General features: G+C 37.0%; 1 protein-coding gene across 3 annotated transcripts in view; it reads left to right on the plus strand.

The window, feature by feature from the left end:
• The first annotated feature begins 1,679 nt into the window (after nucleotides 1–1,679).
• The window catches only part of cul2 (cullin 2), a 28,155-nt gene continuing 15,398 nt past the window's right edge, over nucleotides 1,680–14,436 (plus strand). The window contains exons 1-11 of one of the 3 annotated variants that reach the window (XM_062991180.1): nucleotides 1,680–1,759; nucleotides 5,316–5,454; nucleotides 5,947–6,049; nucleotides 6,154–6,248; nucleotides 7,316–7,421; nucleotides 7,514–7,596; nucleotides 8,082–8,178; nucleotides 8,373–8,483; nucleotides 9,360–9,522; nucleotides 12,561–12,685; nucleotides 13,418–13,525. In XM_062991180.1, the coding sequence (XP_062847250.1) occupies nucleotides 5,336–5,454; nucleotides 5,947–6,049; nucleotides 6,154–6,248; nucleotides 7,316–7,421; nucleotides 7,514–7,596; nucleotides 8,082–8,178; nucleotides 8,373–8,483; nucleotides 9,360–9,522; nucleotides 12,561–12,685; nucleotides 13,418–13,525 (1,110 nt within the window). In that variant the 5' untranslated portion in view covers nucleotides 1,680–1,759; nucleotides 5,316–5,335. Of the gene's footprint in view, nucleotides 1,760–2,247; nucleotides 2,357–5,312; nucleotides 5,455–5,946; nucleotides 6,050–6,153; nucleotides 6,249–7,315; nucleotides 7,422–7,513; nucleotides 7,597–8,081; nucleotides 8,179–8,372; nucleotides 8,484–9,359; nucleotides 9,523–12,560; nucleotides 12,686–13,417; nucleotides 13,526–14,436 lie in introns of those variants that run through there. The other 2 variants (XM_062991181.1, XM_062991182.1) reach the window with 2 other exon arrangements.

The following is a 14,436-nucleotide window of genomic DNA, read 5'->3' on the forward strand; positions in this document are numbered from 1 at the left end:
GGTTTTCTTAAAGCTACACAGCTGTTTAGTCCCAATCTCTTGAGTACCCTTCGCATTGTGCATGTGGAAATGCTCTTACTTTCATAACAGATCCCTGAGTTCTACTGTAGTTTTTCTACCATTTGAATTCACCAAACCTTTAAGTGATCGCCGATCACGATCATTCATGATTTTTTTCCAACCACATTCCTTCCTCGAAGATGATGTTTCCCCACTGTCCTTCCACTTTTTAATAATGCGTTGGACAGTTCTTAACCAGATTTTAGTAGTTTCAGCTTCTCCTTAGATGTTTTCTCTGCTTGATGCATGCCAATAATTTGACCCTTCTAAAACAGATTAACATATTTTCCACGACCACAGGATGTGTCTTTCAACATGGTTGTTTAACAAATGAGAAGCTACTCACTGCATCAGTTAGGGTTAAATAACTTGTTGCCAGCTGAAACATAATCACCCATGCAGTAATTATCCAATTGGATGCTCTTACCTATTTGCTTAGTTAAATCCAGGTGGTGACCTTTTTTTGGCCAGGCAGTGTATGTTATACACATAACCTAGACTATAGAAGATGAGAACATATAATAAAAGTATTTACAACCATTGTCAAGTCAAGTCAACTTTATTTATATAGTGCTTTTTACAACAGACATTGTCTCAAAGCAACTTTACAAAATTCAGGACCAACAGATACAAAAACCCCTGTTGAGCAAGCCGAGGGCGACAGTGGCAGGGAAAAACTCCCTTGTATTGATGAACCCTCCATTGTATTGATGAAATACAGAGCGATAGCAACAGACATGTGCCAGTCACACTAGCTCAATTTAGTATGTAAGGGATTGCGCATTCGAGGTAAGATCATCTAGTCGCTGCCTCACATCGCGTCTCCCCTTTGTATTTAGACAATATGTAAGAAATACTCAAATTCATACATTTCATTTTGACTATGAAATTATTAATATAATTGTACTTTATTATTATTTGTTTTTGACTTGTTAATGACATGTGAGACCCCATCCCCCTTACCGCGCGTGACTGGGCCAGATCCCCTCAGACATAGCCAATCATGTCTGTGTAGACGGCTGACCGGCCGGCCTGTAGGTGTGGGCTAGCATAATAGACCTCTGCACCACCCAAGCGCTACACTTTTATGTTGACGTGATCGATTATGTTTTAGGGGAGGGGGATAGATTGACGTCCTGTCCTGGGTGTGTTACTGCATTGCGCCCGGTGATTCCGGGAACCGAACCCACCGCGACCCTGACTGGGTGGTAAAACATGACGACGTAATTAAATTATTTTTAATGAATTGTAACACGAGCTGTGCAACATTCAGGTAATATCGTGCCAGATGTGTTTGAATGGATGACGTCATATACTATAGATCTGTAAGACTTCAGCAGCGCGAGCTGAACTTGTGTTTAGTGTTCTGAGCTGGTTACCGTAGTCCTGGGCGAGACCATTGTAACACGGGAGGGGTGGAGTGGTAAAATATTTATGACCTTTATCAGGATATATGTTTAATTTCGTGGAGCGTGTACTTTACTTCATTTTTATACTTTTTTCGCTTTCGTGTGACAGATTTAATGTTGTACTGTTGAACAATTAGTGAAAGAAATCATTCGAAGCAGACCTAAACCCCCTCTCAGTGCAGCAGTGCTGTGTTCCTGCAGACTGGATGATGGCAGAGGTTTAAGTGAAAGCTTTCAGAGCTTTTTTGACAGCAGGAGAAGTTTTATTCAGCACAGTGACACTGGTTAAGGTAACGTCATGTTTATTCACTATAGCCGTCAGTGTAAGCGCTTTATGTACATAAACGTCTACGTGCTGCTGGAATGAGTTCTTATTTACGCTTAGAAACATTATTGCTAATGTCAGGGTGCTAACGTTAAGTTGTCTCAGTTCGCTAGTTACTCAGCAACAACCTTCGGATCAGCCGGAAGTTCTGTAACTTTAGTTAACATTAACTGGGTTCGTTTAGATGTTTTTAAACAAACGGCCATGCACTGCTGTGTGTTATTTTTGTAAATAGTAACTCTATTTGTTCCTAACGCAAACCGTAGCAGCCAGAATAGCCGGTGAAGCTAAGCTAAGCTAGTTAGCTAACTCGTCAGGCCTGTGTACAGTTGGGTTCGCTGGCTAGATATGAGCGTGTATTATAGACTGTTTATTAACACAAGTGTAGCTTTACTGTTACACCTTCATTTATGATCAAACTCTTGCTTGTGATTATGTCTTTAACCTCCTCGTTTTCCTGCCGTTTGTTTACCCGCCGTTTGTTTACCCCTTGACTTCTGTTTATACACACAACTGGATTTGCCTACATTCTACAAGCCCAAATTCAAAGAATGTATGAATAGTAGGTAAATACAAATGAAAACACAAACCTGTGATTTGTCTTTTACAGTTATTTAATTGAAAAACTACACATGGAGAAATGTTTTACCCTATTATCTTTAAGGATTCTTATGAAAATAAAGGCTATTTTTTATTTCGTGATTGCAAGCTATTCCAAAAAATAAAATAAAAGGACAAATCAAGACTGAGTGGCAAAAGTACTATATAAATATATATATATAAATATTAGACAGGTTGAAATAATATTTGATTTATTTCTCAAATATGAACGTATGCCTATATATTTACATTTACATTTTCAGCATTTAGCAGACGCTTTTATCCAAAGCGACTTACACAATGAGCGGAACACAATGAGCAATTGAGGGTTAAGGGCCTTGCTCAGGGACCCAACAGTGGCAACTTGGTGGTGGCGGGGCTTGAACCGGCAACCTTCTGTTTACTAGTCCAGTACCTTAACCACTGAGCTATCACTGTCCCTGCACTATATACTAATAGTATAGTATGAAAATAGAACACCTTAAAAGAGTGTTTACAAATTGTAAAGTAATGTGCATGGTTTTGATTATGTTTAGATGATTGAATTACAAGAAAGTCTGATAAGAAAGTGTTTGTCAAAAAAAACAAAACTTACTGTTAATTGAATTGTAAATACCAAGTATTGGTGAATCAGTTTCTCACCTTAATCTTAATCTACACATGCTAACTGAACCAGTAAAAATGTCACTTAATAACATGTCTGATGAACAAGCTGATGATGTTACAGTAAAGACCAAATATATTAAGTCAATGTACACTTTCTGAATCTATTGCTATAATGTAGCCTACAAATAATATTTGTTCAAGGCACAATTTATTATACAGTGTTAAAATTTATTATACAAAAATGTATCGTACAATCACAGCTGAATCACTCGCTGTTTGTACATAAATTAATACATCTCTGTGTGTAGTACTGACAGAAGCCTTTGACAGTATTCACTTTTTGTTACCTTATTGTTCAATAGTTTAAAACATGTATGTTTTCTTTACAATTTCAGTGTGCATGTTTCAGAATCAATCTTCTCCATCCCAATGTTGAATCCTTCTTTGCATGCATTAGGTAATCTTATGTCAGTATTTAGAGGTGAAAAGCAATTTTACAGCAATTACAGGTGAGCGGCACAGTGGCTCACTGGGTAGCACTGTCGCCTCACAGCAAGGTCTAGGGTTTGGTCCCCAGGTGGTGTGGTCCAGGTCCTTTCTGTGTGGAGTTTGCATGTTCTCCCAGTGTCTGTGTGGGTTTCCTCTGGGAGCTCCGGTTTCCTCCCACAGTCCAATGACATGCAAGTGAGGTGAATTGGAGATTCAAAATTGTCCATGACTGTGTTCGACTTTAAACTTGTGAACTGATGAATCTTGTGTAATGAGTAACTATTGTTTCTGTCATGAATGTAAACAAAGAGTGTAAAACATGATTTTAAAATCCTAATAAATAAATAAATAAACAACAGCTACAGTACTGGTTGCTTGGGTGGTGCAACAGTAAAATCTTGCTAGCCCACTATCTTTGCCAAATTAGATCTGCGGACCTGCATGGTGCACTGTGGCAGCCACTAAATACAGTAGCAGTTGAAAGAAAAGAAACCAAAACAAACAAAAAACCCCAGTGAATTCAGAAAGTATTCGGACTGAGTTTTTGCATGATTTTGAATGGATAAAATGAATATATGTTTTTTTTTTATGAATTGAAAGTAAACAACTGTCTTAGTTAAAAAAGTATACTAATTATTTTAATATACTTTGTAAACGCCCCTCTGGCACCAATTACAGCTGTCTTGGATGTGTCTCTACAAGCTTTGCACACCTAGAATTTGGCAGTTTCCCTAGTCTTTATGTCAGAGCCTCTCAAGCTTAGTCAGATTGGATAGCAAACATCTGTGAACTGCAATCTTGATGTCTATCCACAGATGTTCAGTGGGGTTTTGAATAATTTTGTCAAATTATTTTAACCAATAAACATGCTTATAACTTTCCATCTAAATATAAATCACATCACTGAGTTTCGCAACACAAATTTAATGATGGACAACACTGAGGAGAACCAGTTCAACATTCAGAATGTAGATTTTAAGCTCGCTGGCGATCTTAATCTTGACAAGAGCTAAGTAAACCTGCTAATCAAAATTAGTACAGATGCAGTCGATATGTTTAAGCTCTTCTTGAAAACATTACTGTGGTTATTATAAGATTATAGGCAGAGTTCTACTTTTATCCTGGGACATGGTGCAAGCTAATATTACACACAGATCCACATGTGTAGAGTTTAACTTGCAGCCACACTGCACAAAAACAGCTTTTAATGTCTAATAGATTTGTAATCTATTATTAAAATAGTATTTAAAAAGTGCCTAAAGTTTTTTAGATTAGAGCAGCAGCACTGTCTATGAAAGAAATTTACATACACACTGAGGGTGAGACTTAAATCAGTGGTCTGAGCTCTTGGTGTACAGATCCACACGCTGCTTCCAGTTCAAACTGTAAGCAGTTGAACTGGAACAACCTTTTTAAGAGACATCATTAATCAAACTAAGTTATCTTCTAATTGAGTAGTTATTAGTATCTTTAGTTTAAAGATACTACAGTAGCTTCCCTCCTGCCTGATTTATAGAGGGCTTTAAAGTTGTTTATCTGTCCAACAGGCTCCTTCATCCATTGGATTCTTTCTGACCTATATGACCAAAGCTGATCATGCCATAAATAACAGTGGTGTGAAACTCAAATAAAATAAAATAATATGACTAAAGCCCTTATTTTCTGGATGCTCAATTTGGCTGCATGGGCATTTTTAGGAAGCTTTGAGGTTTTACCAAACTTTCTCCATTGCAGATGTATTAAGGCCACTCATCAACAAAATTCCAAGTTTGGTGATGGTTACACTTGCAGTTTCTTCCAGTGATGTTTTCTTTCTCTTCCAGCAGATTGGAGTAAAAGCTGCACAATGTCCTTGAAGCCGCGGGTGGTGGATTTTGATGAGACCTGGAACAAGCTGCTCACCACCATTAAGGCTGTGGTGATGCTGGATTACGTGGAGAGAGCAACATGGAACGATCGCTTCTCGTATCCTTTACTGTTGTCAATTTACTCAGGGATTTGAATAGACAGACCAGACTTCATTTAAATAAGTCTGCAACATCCATTACATATTAAATAAGGTTACAAATGCTTTAGGGGTTTTGCAGTATGCATGTTAATCTCTGTCAGCTAAAATTAAATGAACACTGCCTAAGTAGAAGAGAAAAAAAGAGAATGACGATCATTCTAAAATGGAGCAATAGGGTTATAGGAGTTTTACTCATGCAGTGTTCATTTAATTTCAGCTGACACAGAGATGATTTTATACTGACATTTATTGTTACTACAGTGTTCATGGTTTCTGCATAGCGCAAATCAGTCCTACTAACTGTAATCAATACTCAGAGAAAAAAATACCTGCATATTGTAACACCCTATTTTTCTAGCCGTGTATACATTAGAACACCAAAATGTAGTAAAAAGCCTGCTAGGTTTACAGCTGTCATCCACCAAAATTCCCTTGACCCTATTGGTCAGTGATATTTACGCGCTCTGTGTTGCATATCCCGAACCCTTGGGTGAACGTCTGTGCACAGAGACAAAAGTATTTCTGGAAAATCATGTTCGTCAGCTGTATAAGGTAAGCAAACCCAGTTGAGGCCCATTACCTGTTTACACTCAAATTAACATTAATTGTGAGAAGCAACATCATGTCATTATCCTGAGGTTTGTCTCTCTTTGCAGAAAGTGCTGGAGTCTGAAGAAAAAGTCCTGCCAATGTATCACAGATATTGGGAGGAGTACAGTAAGGGTGCTGACTACATGGATTGCTTATATCGGTGAGTGGAGTTCTGCATGGGACCATTTCTTTAATAGAGCATTGTGTGTTATAAGGCTTGATTTAATGGAACTATACGCTGTTACTTCTGTATTTTGCCTATAATGTTTCTTGCTTTAAGTGTATTGGACTCCTACAGCTTCTTGTTTTTGTTTGGTGCTTGTAACCTTATGATATATATATAAAGGTCAAAATTCAGTGTATGAATTTTGACCTTCTAAAAAGACACACCCTTTGCCCTTTACTTCAGCACACTGTATCTGTTACGCCTAGAATTGTGTGTTCCTGAGAGGTCCTTCAGCAATAAAGTGTTTTCTTATTATATAAAGGTTGCAAGTGTAGTCTCCAGTGATGACATAGCTATCTGTGGCAAAAAGTCAATGAGGAAATAAATGGCCCTGCTTTTTGGGTGAAAGGGATAGAATTTGTCTTATCCCTGCTGCTCCCGTGAGAACCTAGGGCTGATCATGTATACTAGACAACTGGGAACCCTGGCCTAAAATGAGAAGGACATAGCAGACCAGCAAGCAGACTCCCACCACTTTTTACATACTTCTGGCCATATAGTGTATGTGATTTAAAAAAACAAAAAAAAACAGACTTCAGACACCAAACATCTTGGCTTGAATACACATGGGGTAAGAGGAAAATTGTGTAACTGTGTGTTTTGTCTGAACTATCCTTTTAAAGCCAGTTTATTGTGTTCACTGTGGCTGGTCTCAGATTTGTCAGAGTGAATCTACACTTGACTACACAGCATGACCTTCTGCTCATGAACAGGTTCTCTGTAGGACAGGTGGAAAGAAGCAGCAGCATGGTGCTGCGACTCTCCCCGGTTATGCAAGCTTTAGAAGAATTGCATTTAGAAAATGGCTAGATTGGGTAAAAATGGGAAGGATTACAAAATAATTGATTGTGTTGCTCCATGGCTTTCTGGGTGGCAAGGATGGCAAATCTTTGGCATCCTCAAGTTTGTGTGTACTCGTGGATTTTGCACAATAAATTTCATGTCTATGTGTCATGTATATGGTTTTAACTGTTTACAAACTAAATCTATTTTCTTTATAGGTATCTTAACACACAGTTTATAAAGAAAAACAAACTGACTGAAGCAGACATGCAGTATGGCTATGGAGGGGTTGATATGAATGAACCGCTGATGGAGATAGGAGAGGTACGCAATAACACATCCATCAAAAGCTGACCTTGTCACATTTTAAATAAGTCAATTTAGTTTGATTTGGTGTGATTTTATGAAACTTCCAGCTTGCCCTGGATATGTGGAGAAAGCTGATGATCGAACCACTTCAAGCCATGCTGATCAGAATGCTTCTAAAAGAAATCAAAAAGTAGGTTTAATAAATTATACTGAAATAAATCACCTTATATAGTATTGCATATATTATATACTGGTTTTAAACACCACAGACCTTTCTCAAAAAAAAATAAATAAAAAAAAATAGTCACATGCATAATTAGTGTCCACTTTTATGCATCATTTAGTACAGTAATGACTAATTTGAAACCACTTACGTAGAAAGTAAACCCTGGACTGGCACTTCTCAATACTAAAGAATAAATACATGGCTATTTATGTACCATGAATAGCCATATGCGCTAACCTGGCGTAAAATAAAAGAATGACTAATTTGAAATGCAGTTTGTTTCACAAGAAGTTTGATTGGCTTTTACATTTTAAACATAGTCTCACCAGCCTCCCTAATACTACATACAGCTTTTTTGTTAACCATAGAACCTTCCCATCAGGTATTTGTATTCTGTGTGTTTGTGTAAGTGGTTTGAACTTGGCTAATTTAACTTTTGATGCTCCTAGTGACCGGTGTGGCGAGGATCCAAATCAGAAAGTAATCCATGGGGTTATCAACTCCTTTGTTCACGTTGAACAGTACAAGAAAAAGTTTCCTCTAAAGGTGGGTGCCACCAAAGTATGGTTATCGTATTTTGATTGGCTGTAATACTTGGATGCATTTATTTATTAAAGTGTGTGGAAATAGCAAATGTAACTAAAATTGAAGCAAAAAGTAAAAGCTTAATATTACACAAAGCACTAGAAAAGCTGCATGCATTTTAACTAACATGAAACTCCTTTTTTGCTGTGTTCCAGTTTTATCAAGAGATATTCGAAGGGCCGTTTCTGACAAAAACAGGCGAGTATTACAAACAAGAAGCCTCAAACCTACTACAAGAGACCAGTTGTTCTCAATATATGGAAAAGGTAATGCTTATGTCTTGTGCATAGTTTTTATTATTGTTTTTTAAAATTTTGTTATTGTTACATGCTGTTACAGTGAGGTCAGTTTACACTAGTGTTCTACCTTATAGTGCAGATGCTGTGGATTGTTAAGCTTTTTTATTTTATTTATTTATTTATTTATTTTCCTCATTATCTTTCACGTTTTACCACCGCTTAATCCTGGTCAGGATCGTTGTGGGTCTGGCTTCCCTTGAACCACTGCTCTTAAATGCAGTAACACACTCCAAAAAGGACGTCAAACCATCGTGTGGCCTCTGCCATCATCCCCAGACATAGCCAGTCATGTCTGTATGTAGATGCCCGATCGACTGATAGCACCACTCAGGATTCAAACCTTGGATTTTGAATATTATTATTGGCTCAGTTGTACTAATAAGAAAGTCTGGGATTTGCTAGCTGGTTTCTATTTGGCTATAGTGAAAATGTAACCAGATTTAATGGTAACATTTATTTATGCATTGTCTTTACCCCATGTTTTACCCCTGCTGGCCATTTTTACTGTGAGGTGACAGCACTACCTGCTGTGCCACCGTGCCGCCTCCAACCAACCCTAAGCAACTCTATTATTTTTATAGAATCATTTGTAAGAGTGGCTCTATACTGGCATGCAGTGTTTCTCTACAGTGACATGATTACTTAGTGTTGTTGTTGTTTTTTTCACTTTGTTGATTGCCTCAGAAGTTTTTTATATTTTTACATATAAACAAATATATTTACATGAATACTTAAGTATTAAGTAGGTAGAAATAAGCTAAGAACACTGAACTAAATTTCATGTCTTGGTCTCTAGCTTTCTGTGAAATGTCTTAGATTGATGGTCATTGTCTGTGGTTTAAGGTTTTGGGGCGGTTGAAAGATGAAGAGGTGCGATGTCGGAAGTACCTGCATCCAAGTTCATATGCCAAAGTGATCCATGAATGCCAACAGAGAATGGTGGCTGACCACTTGCAGTTCCTGCATGGGGAGTGCCAGAATATTGTCAGGCAAGAGAAGAGGGATGGTTAGTATTTTTTTTTTATTATTATTGCAGCCATTAGATTTTAGTCTGGAATTTTACAGTAGAGTTTGCATCTTGGTAATTCACGCCTACACATCTGCATTACAAAGCTTTATTAATGTAACCAATTTTTTGGGCAAATAGAAAACTGTTTTAATGTATATTTGTAATTGCTGCAATTTGCAGAGCATCAACTGTGCCTTTTGTCTGCTCCCGTTAGGGGACACCCCAGCGATCATTTGTCCGCACATTTGATTTGGAACTGTTTTTACACCAGATGCTCTTTCTAAACAGCCCTTATATCTATCTGTGCTTGGGACTGGCACTAAGGATGCACTTATATGTCCCTCTGTGTTTATGTAATGCCATGTGCTTTCTAGTCTAGTATTGGAACTAAGACACTGCTGTTTTTTAGCAGCATGGTTCTTAATGCCCATAATGCCACATGAGCTTACGATTTTGTAATTTGCATATTTGCATATTTGCTCTAATTAGTCCTCCTTGTCTACTTAATCATTTTTTTTCCAATCATCTATTTATTGGTTCATATAATAACATGAAGTGTTGGGAAATTAACCTTGTAATTTATTTATTTTTACACTCAAGTTACTTGGAAGTAGGGCTGGGCGATTTTCACGATTAATTCGGTTAATCAGAATGAACGTTTTCACCCGATGTTAGAATGTGACAATCGCGATTGTTTACATACTTTATATTTTTACTAAAATACCAACATGACACGAGGCAGAAACTGACCAGACGCTCGCGGAATATAAATCAGGGAAAGTTTAATATAAAAAGGCAAAAACAGTGTACAAAACCAGGTCAGAGTCCAAAACCAGAGGATAAACTAAAACAGTAAACGGAAGACAACAAGGGTTATACACGGTAACGGTTAGATTCAGAAATAAGGAGCGCAAACACGATCGGTAAAACGAGACACAAACAGAAGAGTTTAATTAAGATTCACTGAATCGAACACCGCTGAACTGAATCAAAACTCCGGCGCGGATTGGCTGACCGGGGACATGTGACGGTCCGTGGAAACATGGGAGTTGTAGTCTATATAGTTAGAAGCAGAACGTGCCCCCTCCATCCACCCCCCAATCACAAGAGGACAAAATCAAAGCTGAGCTGAGTGATTACTTCACCCCCCCTCCCCCAGTATAGATACTGATACAGACTCACTCAGTGGTGGAAACAGCACAGCACAGACTCGTGTTTCTTTTAAGAAACCTGTAAAGAACTTTTTTTTAGTCCTTTTCCTAATGTAAGGTTTTGCTGCACATTATTTAAAAAAAAAAAGAGTTGTTTGTGAGCTATTCTTATAAAGCATATAGATAATTCAGATTTCCATTTTGTTTTTAATTATTGTGATCGTTATTGTTATAAATTTTTAGATCCTTAAAAGGATAATTATAGGTGGTGCTGTTACTATTTTTGCACTTCTGCAGTCATTTTAATTTACAATGCAAAAAAAAGTAATCTGAGTCTTATTTCAATTGCATTATACAAGAAAAAAAAAAAATCGAAATCGTAATCGACAATCGGTTATAATTTTAAAATAATCGAGATTTTTTTTTGGGGGCAAAATCGCCCAGCCCTACTTGGAAGTAACTTATATTAGTTTTCTACTGGTAAATTGCATTTTCCACCTTCCCAGTATTTGACATCCATAAGTAACTTTTCCACTTAAAGTGCATTTATGAAATGTATGTTGCCAGTTTAAATTTCGTAACATTTGATGTTGCTGGAATCTGAGAGTGAGCAATAACTAATTAATAAATGTCATGATTAATATCGTAAAGTATTCTTGTGATATTGACATATTTTAATGTTTTTTTTCTTTCTTTTTTTATTCCTCATGCAAATCTTCCGTCTTCCGCTTGCACCATCCTGCTATGGTTGCATACTTTTAAGTGTGTCAGCTGTTTTTAATTATTGGCCAGCACTTAGGGTCAGCCTCTGATCTCAACAGTGATGTGCTAGCACATTAGACTGCTGTGCCACCCAGAGAGCCCATTTTTGTATTTTCTTAGTTGTCTTTTGCAGTACAGTACCTCCTGCATGAAGTGATTTATGGTATTTTAGACATACTGTAGTGGCATTATGTTATTTGTAGTGCTTGCAGCAGTTTAAAAATAGAGCTTGACGTTGACCTGGATGGCGACAGCTGGCCATAGGGAAAAGACTTGGGGTCATTCACACTTCTGGGTGACAAAGGCAACCATCTTTTTACCGAGACACACAGCCACAATTCTAATTTTCTGTTAGATTTTCTTGGGCCCTAGCAAAACATTGAAATTAAATAGTAAGTAAGTAAGTAAATTTTATTTATAAAGCACTCTTAAAACAACTTACGTTGACCAAAGTGCTGTACATCGAAAAGCATACATAACACAACATTATATTAAAAAAGTAAGAACCAAATAAAAATACAGAGAAAGAGACAAAATAAAACAAATACAAATAGACTAAACAATTAAAATTAACACAGCTCCTCACTGTTCAAATGCCAGCTTATAAAGGTATGTTTTTAGGAGTGATTTAAAAACAGCGGCCGAAGGTGCTTGTCGAATATTAGGAGGTAGAGTGTTCCATAGCCTCGGAGCATAAACTGCAAATGCATTTTAACACAACTTGTGCAGCATTAGCAGCCTGTATACATTTTGCCACAAGTGTTTTCTGTCTACTACCTTCATTTACACTTAAAATTATGTTACTTTTGTTTTTAATGTCCTGTATGTATCAATAAAAAAAATATTTGTTTTTTTTATATCCAGTTCAGTACACAGCACCTTAATAGCATTTAGGATGAGGAGAGCTAAATATTATTAATTTCAGCTGTAAATGTTGACCTAAGTGAGTAATTTTTGTTCCTCAAAACATTTTCAGTGTGAGTCAGACCTTTCCAGGAAATTGCTCAGTGCTGTTTATTGTAATTACAGTTTTTATTCTCAGTGTGACGTGCAAAAACCCAAATCCCTGTTTTATTGATAGACATGGGAGATTTGACATGGCTTGTACTGACTTGTTTTCAGACATGGCGAACATGTACACACTGCTGCGGGCTGTCTCTAATGGCTTACCTCACATGATTCAGGAGCTACAGGTTCACATTCGTGACGAGGGGCTCCGCGCCACCAGTAACCTCTCTCAGGAAAATGTAAGTTTGTCTGTGAATAAATGTGGAAAATATTTAGCTTTCTAAATGGTACAAGGATTAAACTATCAATTAATCCACAATCAATCTTATTCTAAGTTAACTTAAAATATTATCTAATATGGTCGATGGGCACCCCACTCAGGCTGCTTCTGTCTCGCCCAGTGTTCCCTGGTGGAACTGGACCTGCTGCGACACTGACCAGAATAAAGCAGTGAATATAATAAGACACAGAGAACTTTCACATTTAAAATGTGCAGTAAACAAGCAAGCTGTCATGAAATACAATTATATTGTTAAATTAATTAGAAATGAACAAATCTGGAAGATTTGCATGCTTTTGCCATAGAGCACAAATGATACACATAGTTAAATGTAAAAGTTTGGGAACCCCAGCTGAAATGACTTCTTTTCAAAAGCAAATATGTAAACACAACATCTGCAACACACTGTTTACATAATACACAAAAATAAATTATTGTGAATGCTAATGCACGTTTATTGCATGTGCAAATGCTTGGACACCCTACAGTCCTAAATAGATTATGATGAATGTAATGTCATGCGTTTCATGGGTTAAGTAACCCATCTTTGAGTAGTCTAGGCTAATCATGAACAATAGCTTAGCAATGTGACACTTTATTACTTAAGATAGTCTGTTGTCAGTTACATAAAGAAAGGTTTATCACTGTTATTTCTGTTTACCTAAGATTGTCTCATGTTCTCTTGTTGCAGATGCCAACCCAGTTTGTGGAGTCTGTATTAGAGGTTCATAGTAAATTTGTCCAGTTGATCAACACAGTGTTGACTGGGGACCAGCACTTTATGAGCGCACTTGACAAGGTACACAGTAAATTCCTTTTTTTTTTTTTTTTTTTTTTTTTTTTTTTTTTGGCCATTGATTTGGCCAGAGAGGCAAGGGGTATTGGTAAAGGATTGCACAATTTTTAGCCTGATACACCAACAAATGCTAGTCGGTAAAGTTTCCACCTCCTAACATTATAACACTAATTTGAATATGAAAAGTAAAACAAGTCACCACATTATTGTGCAATGCAGCTGTTACAAAATAACCATTACAATCCAATAGTCATTTTGCAACAGTAGCACTGCATAATAATGTGGTGACTTCTTTTACTTCTTTGGTGGGAGCTTATGTTAAAATTCAGCCTTCCCAGGTAGTGGATTTAAAATTTATATGACCAAGTTACTAAGTGAAAATTAAAAAAAAAAGTTCAAAGCAAATACAATAAAAGTTGGTACATTTATTAAAATGTAGTAATAGGAAGTACGTGATTTTTTACATTCTTTTTAAATCTTTATTCAACTAAAAAAGTATAAAGCTGTAAAAACTAGTTAGTGGTTCCTTGTGTGGTGCATCAGTCTGTTAAGCTGAAATCCATATCAAGGTTTGTGGTGTGCTCTGTAGAAACAAATTTCCATGTCAGTTCACCTGATGCAAAGAGGAATCCAATGGCTTAATGCATGTTGAAGGGAGCGTTTGCTAGTGTACAGTCCTTTTCAGTTAGCATGAATGTTGTGCATAAGGGGAGAAGGTTATGGAATGCAGAAGGTAATGGAACATTTACACCAGTAGGTGGCAATAGATCATGGAACAGATCATGAATTAATGATCATGGGTCAATATGAAAGGGTAACCAAAACTTTATTCAGATTTCTTAGTAAGTCATATTTGCAGTGGGTCCAGAGCCTGTCCAAATAATACTATGCTTAAGGTGGAATTACACCCTGAA

Source organism: Trichomycterus rosablanca, chromosome 3 (assembly GCF_030014385.1).
Source record: "Trichomycterus rosablanca isolate fTriRos1 chromosome 3, fTriRos1.hap1, whole genome shotgun sequence".
Taxonomy (NCBI): Eukaryota; Metazoa; Chordata; class Actinopteri; order Siluriformes; family Trichomycteridae; genus Trichomycterus; species Trichomycterus rosablanca.